This window comes from Colius striatus, chromosome 3, assembly GCF_028858725.1.
Source record: "Colius striatus isolate bColStr4 chromosome 3, bColStr4.1.hap1, whole genome shotgun sequence".
Lineage (NCBI taxonomy): Eukaryota > Metazoa > Chordata > Aves > Coliiformes > Coliidae > Colius > Colius striatus.
The window spans coordinates 8,829,452-8,844,442 of record NC_084761.1 but is presented as its reverse complement, the minus strand read 5'-3'; the positions used below and the strand labels follow the sequence as shown (position 1 = coordinate 8,844,442).

General features: G+C 41.5%; 1 protein-coding gene across 1 annotated transcript in view; it reads right to left on the bottom strand.

Moving 5' to 3' along the window:
* The window catches only part of XYLT1 (xylosyltransferase 1), a 199,319-nt gene that overhangs the window by 86,960 nt on the left and 97,368 nt on the right, over nucleotides 1-14,991 (bottom strand). The window contains exon 2 of the mRNA XM_061993235.1: nucleotides 8,372-8,903. Within this exon, the coding sequence (XP_061849219.1) occupies nucleotides 8,372-8,903 (532 nt within the window). The remainder of the gene's footprint in view (nucleotides 1-8,371; nucleotides 8,904-14,991) is intronic.

Below are 14,991 nucleotides of genomic sequence, written 5' to 3'. Positions count from 1 at the left end.
TAAACTCTCTAAATAGTTCAAGCATCTGTTTCAAGAAGCTCCAAAAGAGGAAAATTCTTTGCAACAGCTGAGGAGGATAAAATTAAATGCCAAGACTTTTCTCCCAAGTCATTTTATAAGCAATACAGTCATTGCCACTGACTTCAGACCAAACTGTGGCCGTCTCGAGCCATGGCTAGCATGGAATTTCTGAGACATGACACTGCCATTCTCAGTAGTTCATCAGTTGCAGATTCCTGTGAAAATAGAGTACTACTTCTAAACACTCACACAATGGTGCTTAGAGAAGTGCACTAGTTAGAAAGGCAGAGCTGAATTCCCAGCGAGTCAGCCCCAGCAATCTTCTTGTGTCCTTGGTGACATTTTAGGTCTAAGTCAAAAAGCAAATTTGCAAGCTGTTGCTGCCTACTAATAACTAGTACATAACAGCAACACTCTAACACAGCTTTGTTTTGGTTGTAAAGCCAAATTAGGAATGAATACAACACTTCAGCTGCTTGTGCAACCTTGACTCAAGCTCAGTTCAGTACAGTACACCTGTGTACTTACAGCACTCAGGAGCTTGCTCAGTGTTGAATACAAGTAAAAGAATTAGATGCCATGTTTCCTCTTAGAGGATTGCCTACTGAAATCACTATAATGACTCTTCTCCAGAAGTCTAACACCTATTTTATTAGAAAAAAACATGACTACCACTATGGTTAAGGTTTTCCTACTACAGGGGAAGGTTGGGTTTGGTGATTTTTCTTTTGGTTTTGTTGTGTGGGGTTCTTTCTCCTTTCTTTCTTGTTACCTCCCCAAGCTCATTGTACCAATACTTTAGCCATAGATTTGTTTGACCTCCTCCTGATAGTCCACATCTTTCAGCATCACTGGGAAGCACTAGCAGTCACTTAAGTACCTCTCTTTCATCTCTGTAACTACACAGGAATCTTTAGGAATATATTCACCGAGCTTCTGCCACCCCCATGGTCCCTTCCCAGGAGGTTTGCAGTGAGGACATACTTAGCCATTATCCTCTCCCACACTTGCACATGCTCCCTCCTCAATGTTCCATAAAACTATATCATTTTCCAAAACAAAGGCTTGGTGAGAACTAAGGCTGCCGACCATAAATTTTCTAGCCCGTCTGCCCTCCATTCCTTGTGTCACACATTGCTCTCAGCATTTCCTTAAGATGACATTTGTCAAGATGTTTTTCAGCAAGTCTGCTGTCCTGGCCCATCTGAGACCAACTCTACGGACATCAGATCCACTGAAGACCACAAAGGCCCTAACACACAAAAACATGACCAGACAGTAGCATCATATGGAAAAAAAACCAGAGGAACATCAATCTGATTTCACTCACCCACTTCTAAACTGTTGATGGTCCAGACAGGAATTGTTGGATTTTAAATGGATTAATTGGCATAGACATCCAAAACAATTTTCCCCTGACTGAATTTCTTCTGAAACCAAAGCTGAAACTGCAAAACAGTGCTGACAGAGCCAGCCTGTGCTTGCATTGGCCTTATTTTTGGAAGAATACCTCAGCTCTGCAAGGCCACAAGCTCACCCATCCCTGAGAAACACTAGTCTCCTCTCCTCTTTGCTGTCCTCAGAGATGCAAAGAGGTGGCAAAGCAATGTCACCCTGTTTTGGGATGCCACAAGGACAACGTTCCAGCTCCCTTTCAAGGTGTATGCAGATCTTTCTGCAAAGCCACTTGTTGAGTGTCTGACCTGCTGGCCAGATCCAGTTTCTGAGGATAATTGATATATTTGACCTTTTGCTCAGGGAACAACTCAGCTGTGAGCAGAGGGAAGTGTTTCAGCAGCTCTTAACACCAAGGCTGCCTCCTCACTTCTTTCCAATGACCAGAGTGCACTGGTGACCCATCAGCAACACAAGCAGCCCTATGGTGAGACACCTGCCTGCACATCCACTCTGGTGACAAGGGCTTAACGTGCACTTTGGGTCCTAGCATTTACATAAATGGTATACTTCAGTTCTCATCCATATAATGAGGTAGGGTCCATCTTCAGCTAAAACAATGAAGCATTTTTTCATTCCTCATGCTCTAATTTTAATTACTCAAAATTGGACATGTGGTCATAACAAAAGTCAACATGAGAATCACTGGCAACATACCTTATTCCTGAGATCTCATTTTTCTCCTTACAGTGCCACAGCTTCACTGATTTTATTAGAGTTACATCTGCCTTACATGTGTAAAGGGAGAGGAGAGAAACACCACTTATTTCATAAACTCATTTCACCTAAAATGCAAGTATTAAATCTTGAAATGGTCCTTTACGATGAAAGAAGTACTAGAAACATGGTTTCCAGAACAGAACACAATCTCTGTACGTGGTGTAATTACATCTTAGCATTCTGCAGAATACCAGAGTATGGCTTAAATGCCATTAATTGTAAGCAGTTTTGTTCCACAGGATGTTGTTCACTGATAACTACTCAATTAGGGTTATTTTGCAATTAGTCTACTCACAGTAAATTTATTGCAACCGGAGTAATCTGTGGTGCAGCAAATTAAAATGCTGTCTGGGCTGCACGTGCAGTGGCTCTTACATGCTCCTTAAACCATGTATTTTGTCACACTAACAGACACCACAGTTATTTTGTCTTACTAACAGATTAAATGTACAGAAAAAGCAGCAGCAGCAGCAGCCATTGGGAATCCTGAAACCAGGAGAAAAAAAGACAAATTGGAGGTTCAATAATCTTTAGATCAAAGCCAGTTGGTCCAAAAATGCGTTGTCAAAAGTGTGAAAACTAAACAAAGCCATAAGTTCATATGTCACTGTGTGCATGGGTCCTTATTTTACATGCATATTGAGCAGATGAAATTCTGTATTTGCTTAGTTTCAGCTTCCATTCTTTTAAAATTACATAGAAGATGCTCTCATTTCCATGCCTTGAAGAACTGCTCTGCTCAACTTCGTAACTATCTGGCCTCTTTGAGGCCTATCCTCTCCCTTCCTGCAAATCGTACCTCTTTCTGTTGAGTGCTTTGAAGCAGTCAGATAAAAACATCATAGACATGCAGATTGCTATTACCTGTGTGCATTATTCAGTAAACAGAACTCCAGAGCCCTTTTCTCTCAGATTAAAAACCAAGAGAAAGCTCTGCTTTCTAAAATGAAATAGAAAATTTTCTTCTCAGCAGCCTGTAAGAAACTGAAAACTCTTGCTTCAATGTGCCAGAGGAGTATTACCAGTAAGCAGCCAGGGAGAAAGCAGTCTAATCTGCAAAGAACTCTTTCAGTGCTGATGAATGATGTGGAATGAGGGTAGCTTGATTATTTTTCTACTTTATTTATGAGTTTGGTTTACCCCACAGGGATGAAGGTAGCAGAAAACCTATTTGATTTATAAACTAAGAAAAGACAACAGAAGAACCAAAGGAAATAAATCAGGCTCACTTGAGCCTCTCTGCCTTTCTAAGGACTTTTCTTTTACCAGAACTATACTTTAGAAAACACCTGTATTGTGTCTGAGGTGGTGGTGATTTTCCACAGCAGCTTTTGTAGTGCCGTGCCTTCTGTTGGTAGCTAAAAATATGTATTGATGGTACATCAGTGTTTTGGCTACTACTCATGCAGCATCAAGGCTGTCCCTCCAGCATTCCTTCCCCTACCTTCACCAGTAGCTGTGGGTGGGCAGGATCCTGGGAGAGGCTACGGCCAGGACAGCTGACCCAGGCTGACCAAGGAGATATTTCACACCATATAAATATAAACTTGGGGAGAGGAGCAGGAAAGGGAGGCATTTCTGATTCACTTTGGCCTTCCAAAGCAACCGTTATGAGTACCAAAGCCCTATTTCTCAGGAAGTGGCCGGACATTGCTGCTGATGGGAAGTAGAAAGTAACATCTTTATCTGCTTTGCTTCTCACATGTGTGGCTTTGCTGTTTCTCTATTAAACTGCTTTTATCTCAATCCACGAGGCTTCTATCTTATTTTCTCCCCTCCCTGGCTTGCTGAGGAGGGGGATGACAGAGTGGTGTGGTGGCCACCTGGCATCCAGCCAGGGTCAAACCACTACAACATCCCTCAAACATCCCTTTGGTCTATCTAGGGCCACAGATCTGGGTCAAGCATAAACCCAGTTGTGTTATTAATGATGAGGATTAGGCCAGAGTCTCCCCTGGGGATATGACAGCCTAGAGAAGCTGGCCCAGTGAGGACTCATGCAGATACCACTTGGTAGCATACCTGCGATCACTCATGGAGCTGGTGCCAATGGCTAAGGAGGAACTATGTTGCATATCCAGCACACTTGCAAAGCAAGGGATTCAGAGCTACAGAGTACCACAATCCACGTGGGAGTGAAAGAGAATTCAGGGACTGCATCCAGCCAGTGGCTCAGAAGCTGGATTTTTGCATTGCAGAAGGAAGACTGCAAGTAGAAGGCACAACTTTGAATTTGTGTGCTGAAATGTGGAGTTGTGTGATTGTAATTGCATTGCTGCCCAGATTATTGGGCAGCAATCTCATCAGTAAAGGTCCCAGTGACCATTCTAAACTGTACTCTAGACCACAGTAATTAAGGATTCTGCTGGGGGAAACATGTCACAGGTGAGGTCACATATGTTTTGTCAAAGACTTTATCTAGGTAAAGAATTAAGCTATTTTAGAGCCAAGAATTTGCATTGAAACTTCTGCTTCTTCCCGGTACCTCTGCACGAGAGGAGGAATATGTATGATGATGGACAAGGATGGGAGGCTTTGGTGTGCATAAAAGTGTGGCACACAGGGGCATCAGTGTCTCTAGTCTGGCCTGTATAGGACCAGGCTGGTGATGGTCCCAGCAAGGAAACCATGTATGTATTGTCCACAGGTTGTGCTCTCCACATCATGTCTCCTGAAAAGAACTCCCTCAAAGAATATCTTCCTGTACCCTTTGCCCAACCTGCACATAACTAGATTTGCCCTTTACTCATCTAACCTTGTGCTGAACTTACTCTTCCACTTTTACCTTCACTGAGTGCATTTCCCCTCCAAACAGGCCTCTATAAACTTCAAACATTCTGTTCTGAGGGGAGGGTGACTTGCAAGCTGCCTGTTGCCTTGATCTCAGCCATGAATTTGGATAAGGCTGGACCTGAAGCCTTTGACACCAATCCCCAATTCTATAGCATTTGTGCCTTGTTTTCATGACCACCTTGTTGGGAAATGCCAGCTCATATGCTCTGCAAGTTGCCATGTCTCATTTTGTTGTTTCAGCAGCATTATCTCTCTGAAATGCCCTTAGAGGGACTGTAGCAGTGTACTCTCCTTCCCATGGAAATAATGTCTGCATATCAAAAAGGTAGTAAACATGATGCTCTTGGTTTTAACAATCCTTTCTTTTATACATCAAAGGGATATTTGACTTCTTTTGCCTGTTGCATTTGGAAACAATGCTTAAAGAAAAAAGAAACAGCTTGTAAGATCCTGTTCCCATTGATAACCACTCAAGTGAATGTATCACTTAACATTTATGACAATCCAGCTGGATGGAGTCATTTTTGTGATTGATAGCTACACTTAGCAGCTTTGTGGGTTTGATCAGCTGAGATGGGATCCAAGGGGATTAAATGCTGGATGATATTTCAATGGAAACCATAGCACTGGGAACACATTTATATGGTGGGATAATGGATGAATGTGCTGCTCCAATGCATAAATATTTATACTTCACAGTTCTGCTGAAAACAGACAGGAAACCTTTTTTAAAACCAAACTGAAGGGAATAGCACTCACATGCTCACATAAGACTTGGTCCCCAGATGTCTGACTTCTTCTGACAAACAGCATATAGCTTTTATGATGGCTGAAGCTATTCTGATGCCTGAAACTGTCCTCTGCCCAGATCTTAACAATAGGGTGTCTTATATCCTCAAAAGCTGATGGTCAGTGCTCCACAAACATCTTCTAACCAAGTTCAGCTCCTTTAAAGGACATCTGAAGTTGCTGATGTCACCTTAGTTTGCTGCCTAAAATTAAAACCTAAATGAAGCTCTAGCACTGTAAACCTAACAATTGTAGCCACAGTCTTTTTACACTTAATTTTTTAATGTGTTATATGCCCATATCTCATGAGTTGTTACTGAATTCACAATAAATCCATATCCGTCATGTTTGTAACTCCCTGTTTTCCTGGACCATTTACTATGTCGTATTACAAAGGAAGCATTTATACCCATGTACAATTTAAATATGTGCTGAAAAGCTTCAAGTGTAAAAGGTGACACTGTTCTTGATTCTCAGACCATGCTATTATCCTGACTGTAGAGCATATGAAACAGATTCTGTATTGAAAAAAGAAGCAGTAAATAGAAGCCTGTTTTTAAGACTGGTAGTTGTTTAGAAGTTCTGGTAAGTCACCCTGCATCCCTGGGAGACAGATTACCAGGCAGGAGATGGAATCATAGGTGTGTGCAAAATTGCACACAGCTGCAGTGTACGCCCACAGTAATGACAATGTATCATCCAGCTCCCTCCAGGATATCACTTGTATATTTGCATATGTGATGCATTTACCCTCCACAAGGTATTGATGACATTACTGTGATATGTCCTTGATAACCAGAAGCATAGGACAGTGTCTGCAAGGTGCTGACCTCCATCAGCTTTCTCACAGACCAGAACTAACTCTCCTATCATTAGAGATGAAGAGGGAAGGATATTAAGGACATGCTTATCACAGTGGGTTCCACCAGTGGTATCCCCAGTGGGACCTCAGGGGCACTAGAGGTGTACTCACGGACACTCAGACCATTAATGACATCTGGTTTTGCTCAGTTCTTACCTCTCTACTGTTCTTTTATTTTCCCTTCAACTTGTGCTGCCTTTGCTGTCCTTCTCCCTGCTTCCCACTGAACATCAAGCCTTCTTTCTGCTTCATTAATTCTTTATGTCCAGTATTTTCTCACCCAGCCTAATGATTTTAAGTATTACCATAATAAGAAAGGGAGAAAAAACACCAAAAGAAACATGGTAAAAACACAAATAAAAAAAAACCCCAGTCACAGATGTACCAGGTTGGGGGGAATGTGATTCTCACACCATTCACCTTGATAATATGTGTCATCTTAACTAAAAGTTTAAGCTTCCTATTACAGAGAAGCTCTTGTTTGGAAACAGCCTCTGGGGCATCTCCTTTCTACCACTATCTGTACAAGAAGTTTAGCCTCCTAATTTAGGCAATAGCACCATGGATCCTCCTTCCTCCCATGCTGAAATGGATAGCAGCCACTGCTTTGCAATGGTGCAATAAACAGGTAACCTGTGGGGATCAAAGGATGTAACTAAATACTCCTAAGGAAAGAAACTAAACATCCTCTAATCCCTGTGGCTCACCATGTTTACTGTACCATCTCAAAGTAAGACTTATTCAACTTGTTTGTGAGAGTCCTTCTGCACTTTCAGCTCAAAGACATTCTTACACACGTAGGCTGAGGTTGCAGTAATGAGGACTTTGCACTGCTGGAAGAATAACTGCTTTTTCTTGATCATTATCCATTTGATCAACTGATCAATGCTTTTATATAAATATATTTTTATATATTTATATATATATAAAGCACTTTATGGGAAGCTTAGATCTAACTGAATAGTGTCACATGAAGCACTTTTCTTGAGAAGTAGAAGGTCAGTTCAGACATGCTAGCTGACAGTACACTGAGAAATATCTCATGTATCTGAGTGTATGGAGAAACCAAAAGCAACAAAGCAAAGCGTAGCTCAGGCTAGAAGAGGTAACTGACTCTCTGCAACAGTGATTTTGGAAATTACTTTTGCTGACTGAAGAGCATTAAAAATAGAAGTGAGGCACAAAATCAGATTTCTTTCCCATGCTTTTGGCATTTTTTTAAAATTAGACTTCTGATAATTATCTGGGTTATCAAAATTCTTAGCAGCTATTAACTCCACTCACTGTGGCAGAAAAACGTTCCTATGGCCATAACAGCAATATCACTCATTTATCAGTTAGTATAAGGCACCAAAATTCACCATGGCTGGTCCCTGATCTCCAGAAAGCACACAACTCCTGTATAGAACAAGGCTTTGACTACACTTCTCTGCCTGTAAGAAGATTAAGAACTAAAATAAACAGGAGTAGCAGCTGAATACCTAGATTACATAGCATAGTAAAAAGCTGGTGGAAGTGAAAAGAAATTCCATAGGAATCTACCAAGGATCTTGAGACATCCCTATAAATTCCCTGCTTAAAACACCCTCAAACCCTCCCTGTTTTCCCAGACCAAGTACATTATACGTTCCTGCAATAAAGCCAATTTGTCATGAGAAGGCCATTTCAATTATACAGAGTTCTTCTCCTCAGATACCATGTTATTTCTCCCCTCACCATCTACCAACTTACCCTCCAGCGTACAGAAACGTGTCACCTTCTCTGGCATCAGCTTTCCATGCTTGTGCTGACAATACACCTCTGCAATCTCCTGTCGACACTGCTTAGACTTAGACCGGGACATGGCTGAGATTGCCTCTTTGCCAGTTACCTCACACTTTGGTGGCTGGTCATATCTCAGTTCAGGGGAGCTGTTTCCACTTTTTTTTAAGGGATGCTGACTGGGAGACCTGTGAATGTCCTTCAAACTGTCGTCGTTGTTGCTGCTGCTGTTTTTCCCAGGGCGATCACTGAATTGCACCACCTCATTGGAGTTCTTTCCCAGCACCAAGTTCTCCTTCATCTTCTCTTCTTCCAGTTTCTTTCTCAAGTGCTCCTTTTGCTTGCTAAGGGGTTTTTTCACCAGCTCAGACTGGTGTTTTTGCCTCTGAGTCCTGGGAGCAAAGTTACTGTTATCAATATTTTCAAAGTCCTTGGGGACTGAATTTTCGTTATTGCTGTCTGTTCGCGTTTTCTCTTTCGGTCGGTGGGAAAAATAGCCGTCCTACAAGTGGGGAGAAAAATCATACTCATCTTACTAAACACAGTCACATCCCATACATTGCAAGCATTTCTTATATGAAAACATAAATCAATCACAATCCAACATACTGTGAGAAATCCCCATGTGAGGGTTCATAACAGAAAGAAGGAGCTGAGAGAGGTCTCTGAGTTGCCCGAGTCAGTGCAGACAACCATCCCCTCCTGCACCCTCTTCATCACCCAGCCAGCATCCAAACACTTAATTGCTTGTGAACAATTAAGCATTACTAACCAGAGACTTTGCCCTGACACTATTAAAAATCAATGGCAAAACCAACACAGATTTCAATGGAGCAAGAGAAGGTCTTTCAGTGCTTTCCTTCACTCTTGTGTTGATGAACAGCAGTTTGGTGTCCCAGGAACCGCTCCATTCCTCTGCAGAAAGCACCACACGACTTTATGGCCCTACAGCTTTCTTTCAGTGAAACAGCTTTGCTACACATCAAACTCTTCTTAATTTGAGTAAGTTTTTTTAAGTTTCTACGTAATTAAACCCTGGAGAAGTGTTTCCCATGGGGTGCACTGCTGGTGGGAAGCTGTGGCAATGACAGACCCTGTGTGAGAGGGTGAGCAGCTGCAGATGCTCGGGTGCACCAGGAGGCTCAGACCTCCACTATTAACCACCATTTTTCTCTTCTCCATGCTGGAGATACTTTGATAAACACACAGACCATAACATTGCAACATTTAAAGTATATCATACAAAGGAAAAGGAATAGGATCGTGCAAAATATTTCTGTGCTGCAGAATAATGCTTTTCTTCACAATTTCACCCTCACTTCCAACTATTATTACCACAGGAACTTGTCCAAGCCAGTCCTAGCAATCATCCTAGCAGAGCAAGTTTACAAGACCAAAGGAAGATTATCCCAGGGATTCTGGTGACAGCACAGAACATGTCAATCTGCTCTAGAAAAGATGTGACATCCTAGAACAAAACCAGAAGGCACTTAGATTCTCATCTAATAGTCATATAGACATGTATCTGATAGCCAGGGGTGGCTGTCAGACCACAGACACCAATCCTCAGGCTAGTGGTGGATACAATTTTCAGACCCGTGGAACTGGAAACAATCTACATTTATTGAAGTGATCAACAGCAGATGAAATCAACAGGGAATTATTATAAAAAACATCTGAAGACAGGAGTATAAATATTGATAGATTTTTTGAGTCTATCCTGTTTTGTTTCCACTAGTGAAAGACCTAACAATCAAAAATGAGAGGCTGGTAAATGACAGCATCTGCTAACGATGATTGATGTGCACCACTCTTAGCACCTATGAACCACATTTTGTATTCAAAACATTTTACCAGCATTAGCTAATTGTTTCTCACAGCTCTTCTGTGAGGAACTACTTAACAGTCAGGTTTTGTAGAGGAAGGTGAGGGACATAATGACTTATCCAAGGCCATGCAGAAAGTCAGTATCACTTTGACCTCTGCAGCTCAGCAATGAGAAAGGTTTCAATACTTTTTATTTATTAGAAGATAGGGTTCTGTAAGTGACTGAAGTGTTTCTCTCTCTGTGAATATCTCCAAGCTCACAAGTAGCTTTACCTATCAGGCACAGAGGAATGTACAGATGTTCATGCAACAAAAGCAAACATACAAATCAAACCCCAAATGTTTTCAACCTAAGTATTTCTAATATAATGTATCTTCTTTTACAAAAAAAGACTTCTTAATTTTTAAGGTCACACATGAAATGAAATTATTTCTCCTGTCTTTTTAAGAAGAAAAAAAGAATAGCATTTTTAAGAAAATCATAGAATCTTTTAGGTTGAAAAAGACTCTTAACATTGAGTCCAGCCATAAACCCAACATTGCCACATCCACCATTAAACCACATCCCTCAGCGACACATCTATGCAAATACCTCCAGGGACGGTGACTCCACTACCTTTCCGAGCAGCCTGTTCCAATGCTTGCAATCCTTTCAGTGAAGATTTTCCTAATATCCAGTCTAAACCTCCACTGGCATAACTCGATGCTCCTGTCCTATTGCTCGTTACTTGGGAGAAGAGATCAACATCTGTCTCACTACAGCCTCCTTTCCAGTAGTTGCAGAGTGTGATAAAGTCTCTCCTCCGCCTCCTTTTCTCCAGGCTGAACACCCTCATTTCCCTCAGCTACTCATCAGACTTGTGCTCTAGACTGTTCAGATTCACTGCCTTTTGGACAACAAAGGGAAAACAAACCAAACAAAAGATAGTTTCAAGACAGTCCTCATTCCCAGGAATATCCAAATGAAAAAAACCCCAAACCAACCAACCACAATTACTTTTCAGAGTCCAGCTCCCTTCACTTAGCCTGTATCTCCATTATATCTTCAAAGAAAAAGACCTCTCCAAACCCAGAAACAAACTGCAAACAGAGCAACACAAATGTGAAGCTCATTAACATCATACCCAAAACATCTCCACTGGGGTGCTGCTGCTCTGAGATTTCAGATGTTTGATAGTTGTCATATTTCCTTTGTTGTTCAGCCAGCTCCAAGGTTAGCTATGCCACTTGTGTACTTCCACTTGCTTTATTTTAATGCACTTGGATCTTGGATTTGTGTAGGTGAAATATGTCAGAAACTTTAATTGTTGTACTGTCACATTTCCTCTATGTTGGTGCAGGAATCCACCTTATTTCCTCATCAACTAATGAAATGCAAGATGCTCTGCACTCCTGTGAATACATATATAAGTATATATCTGTGTCTATATATATATATAGACACATATATACATATATGCACAGATATGTGCCTAATTTAAATTACACTGACCATAAAGAATCAGAACAAAACACTGTGATTACCCTTTAAGACATAAACATTGTTCCCCTCGCTACAGTAAGACATTCTACCAGCCCTCCAATGCAGGCAAGAACACACAGAGCTACCTGGAGCTGCAGATATCCGGACAGATAACTAAGAATAACTAAATGAGACTGAGAATAATTCAATGAAGGTTGAGGTAGATCTATATGGAAGGTGCAATCCATAACCATATTAGGTCACTCAGGGCTTTCCCTTGTCTCTTTTAACTGTTTTGCCCCCAGTTACAAGAGACCTAAATACGAGAAGCATTCAAGATGCTGCTAATTTCATTAATATAACTTTCACATTCCAAACAAGTGGTACTTAAACTTCAACAGGTTAGGTAGTGAAATATAGGAAACTATGAAAGAGAAAATGTGAACTTTATTTGTTGTGTTTCAACAGCAGCAGCACTCAGAGAGCTACAGAGATACATCACAATCATGCAAAGCACCTCTATCGTTAGTTTTCATTGTTAATACAGTTTAAAGCACTCTTTTTCTTTAACTGGAGCATTCTATCATGCTGCATATTAGGGTCAAAACACCTAGCTGCAACGATGGTGGGGAAAAAAAACCCAGTTACCAAACAACAGATCCATCTTCTCCATTAAACTCTTTCCAAGGTCTCTAAAGGCGATGCCGCCACAGGATGTGTCTGTGTATCTTGGCAACATTCCCTCTCACAGTCTGACTCTTGCTAAACGATTTCTATCTTTCAGCTAAAAAAAGAAAATTAAATCCTAATCTGTACAGCAAATGGCATGTTGGTAAAAGGGAAAAGAAGGGAGAGGAGATTTCAGTGTTGTTGAGGTTTTGTGGTAATTCTTATTACTTATAAATGAGACATTGGCCTGAACAACAGGCACACACCCTCACACATCCAAACCTCTCTGTAGCTTGGAAAAGCCTCAAAGGATGAGGTTTGGGATCGATCCTGTTTCAAATAGCATTTGACATAATACTTCTGTGGTGTTCCAGTCAGGGTCTTTGCTCTCCACACCACCACCCTGCGGCCTCGAGCGGCTGGTCAGGCTGTGCAGCTCCCCGGCACCAGCGGGGCTGCAGCTCCGCTCTGTAAGGCAAATCCCACCCAGCTGATGGACTACGCCTGCAGAGAGCAGTACAAAGCAGCGAGGAAGCCTCAGGAGAAACAAAAAGCAATGCAAACAGCAGATTTACTGGTATAAGGTTCACCTCTTTAAACTGGTTTCCTCTTTCATGTGCTTTGCCCCCCTCTGGAAAATGCTTTTCCAAGCCTACATGCTGGAATTTGAAAGAAACAAATGAATTTTAGATGCCTCCAAGGCAGATGCAGATTATGCTCAGCTGTAACTCTTCCCTGCCTGCAGGAACAGTGAACACCACAAAACCTCCTTGTCACAGAGGACACGCAGTGTCTGCAAAGACATCTCTTTGGGAGGAGCTAGGACTAAAAATAAAGTACAGTCTGTAGAACAACTGCACTAACCAAGACCTATAGATATGCACTGAAAAATATGAGTGTGTAACAAATATGACAGTTAGACAATCAAATTCCAGCCTCATGCAATCCCACACCTGTTAAGGCAAATGCTAAATGCCACAGACCCAGCAATCTCCATCCACCTTTAACCTGCATTTCTCCCGCATGAGAACTTTCACCAAAGCTGAGCATGATTTTTACGGTGCAATGACTTCAAGACAGGATCCATATGTGACAGCAGAACGTACACATGTTTGCAGTGCAGGGGAAATGAAGCTCAGCACTCCAAGCTTAAAACAGCAGCAGCTGCTGACAATAAATTGTGTTCAGTTGTGAAGTTTGGGGGTACAAACAAAACCAGCACATTTGGTTTTCAGCTGGCTAAGGGAGGACAGGTTTTACTTGCTCTGCAAGATCCAATTTTAACAGTGTTGGATTAAATGCACACTTTATTTGTTGTGCACATCTAAGATATTTGAGTCAGGACAAAGTCATATCAGAGAAGGATGATTTTGAAGCCAGGCGTTCCTGGTTCTGACAGTACCACAGTATGTACAGCAGCAGGTTTGCTGTTTAAACATTATCTTTTTCAACTTTTGTCTAGCTGCTCGTTAGTGGCACCTTCTTATCTCCCTTTGTGCTTGCAACTCACAAAAAATACACTTTAAAAATGAAGCTATACCAGGACCAAATTGGAAGCAGAGAGCCTAAAAGTACAGCTTGTATGTATTCACAAAGATGAAAGCAGTATCTTCAATCCAATATCTGACAACTGCTATTTTTTGTTGTTGAATAGACTTAATCTCATTTACAGAACACACTGAAAGTTGTTATGGAAAGCACAGTTTTGGTCTTTGCAATAGAGCAGTTCTCTTTAAAACATTCATAGATCAGAAGAGACCTTATCCAAAGCCAGTTCATTTGGGGGGCTACCCTATAAAAATTACCCAATATTACAGGTCTCAAACACAACACATGCTGCCTGGGGGTATGTATTTCAGCTATGCTTCCACTAAAATCCTGACATAACACTCTCCTTCTGTGTGATCCTGCCTCTTTGGCAGCACTGGAGGGACATGGCCTCCCTTTGGGTCTGACAGAGAGAATGGTGCACCCTTCCTGTGGGAGGTCGTGTTTGTAGCTCAGTGATGACCCACTCCCTGCTCCCAGCGCCAGTGAAAGCCATTCCACCGTCACAGAAAAGGGCAGGATCAGGTCAAAGCGGTTTCTTCCTACATTTTAAAAGCCAATTCTGTTTACAGCTTTTATAAAGAAACCTTTGGAGGCTTTTCATCACTTTGTAGCACCATATTTCAAAGCTCACTTGTGACACTGTAGATACCTATGACAGAGCACAGGCCTAAGAGAAGAATTTCCAGAAAGAGAAATTTTCTGTCCTAACTTTATCTGGCTCTCAGAAGATACATGGAGAGGTTAACTGCCAAGTACTCAATAGTAAGAGCCCTGGCAGGGGGAGTTTTAATGACTATGGGGCCTCTTCTGCATGTCTGCACACTGCAATTCAGAAATAACAAGTAAATACTCCCAAACTGGGAAAGAACAGTCTGTACCCAGGAGTGTGCATGAGATCATTGCCAGTTACATACTGATTGCCATTGATGCTAAAAATAATAATATAACATTAATGCAAAAATAACATTTTAAGCTCAGAGTCATTGCTTGCAATGAGACAGTTTGAATTCTGTTCCAAATTCTTCAAACTTCACCTTCAGTGTGTCTTATTAAAACCTGTCACACAAAATGTATGCTTTTT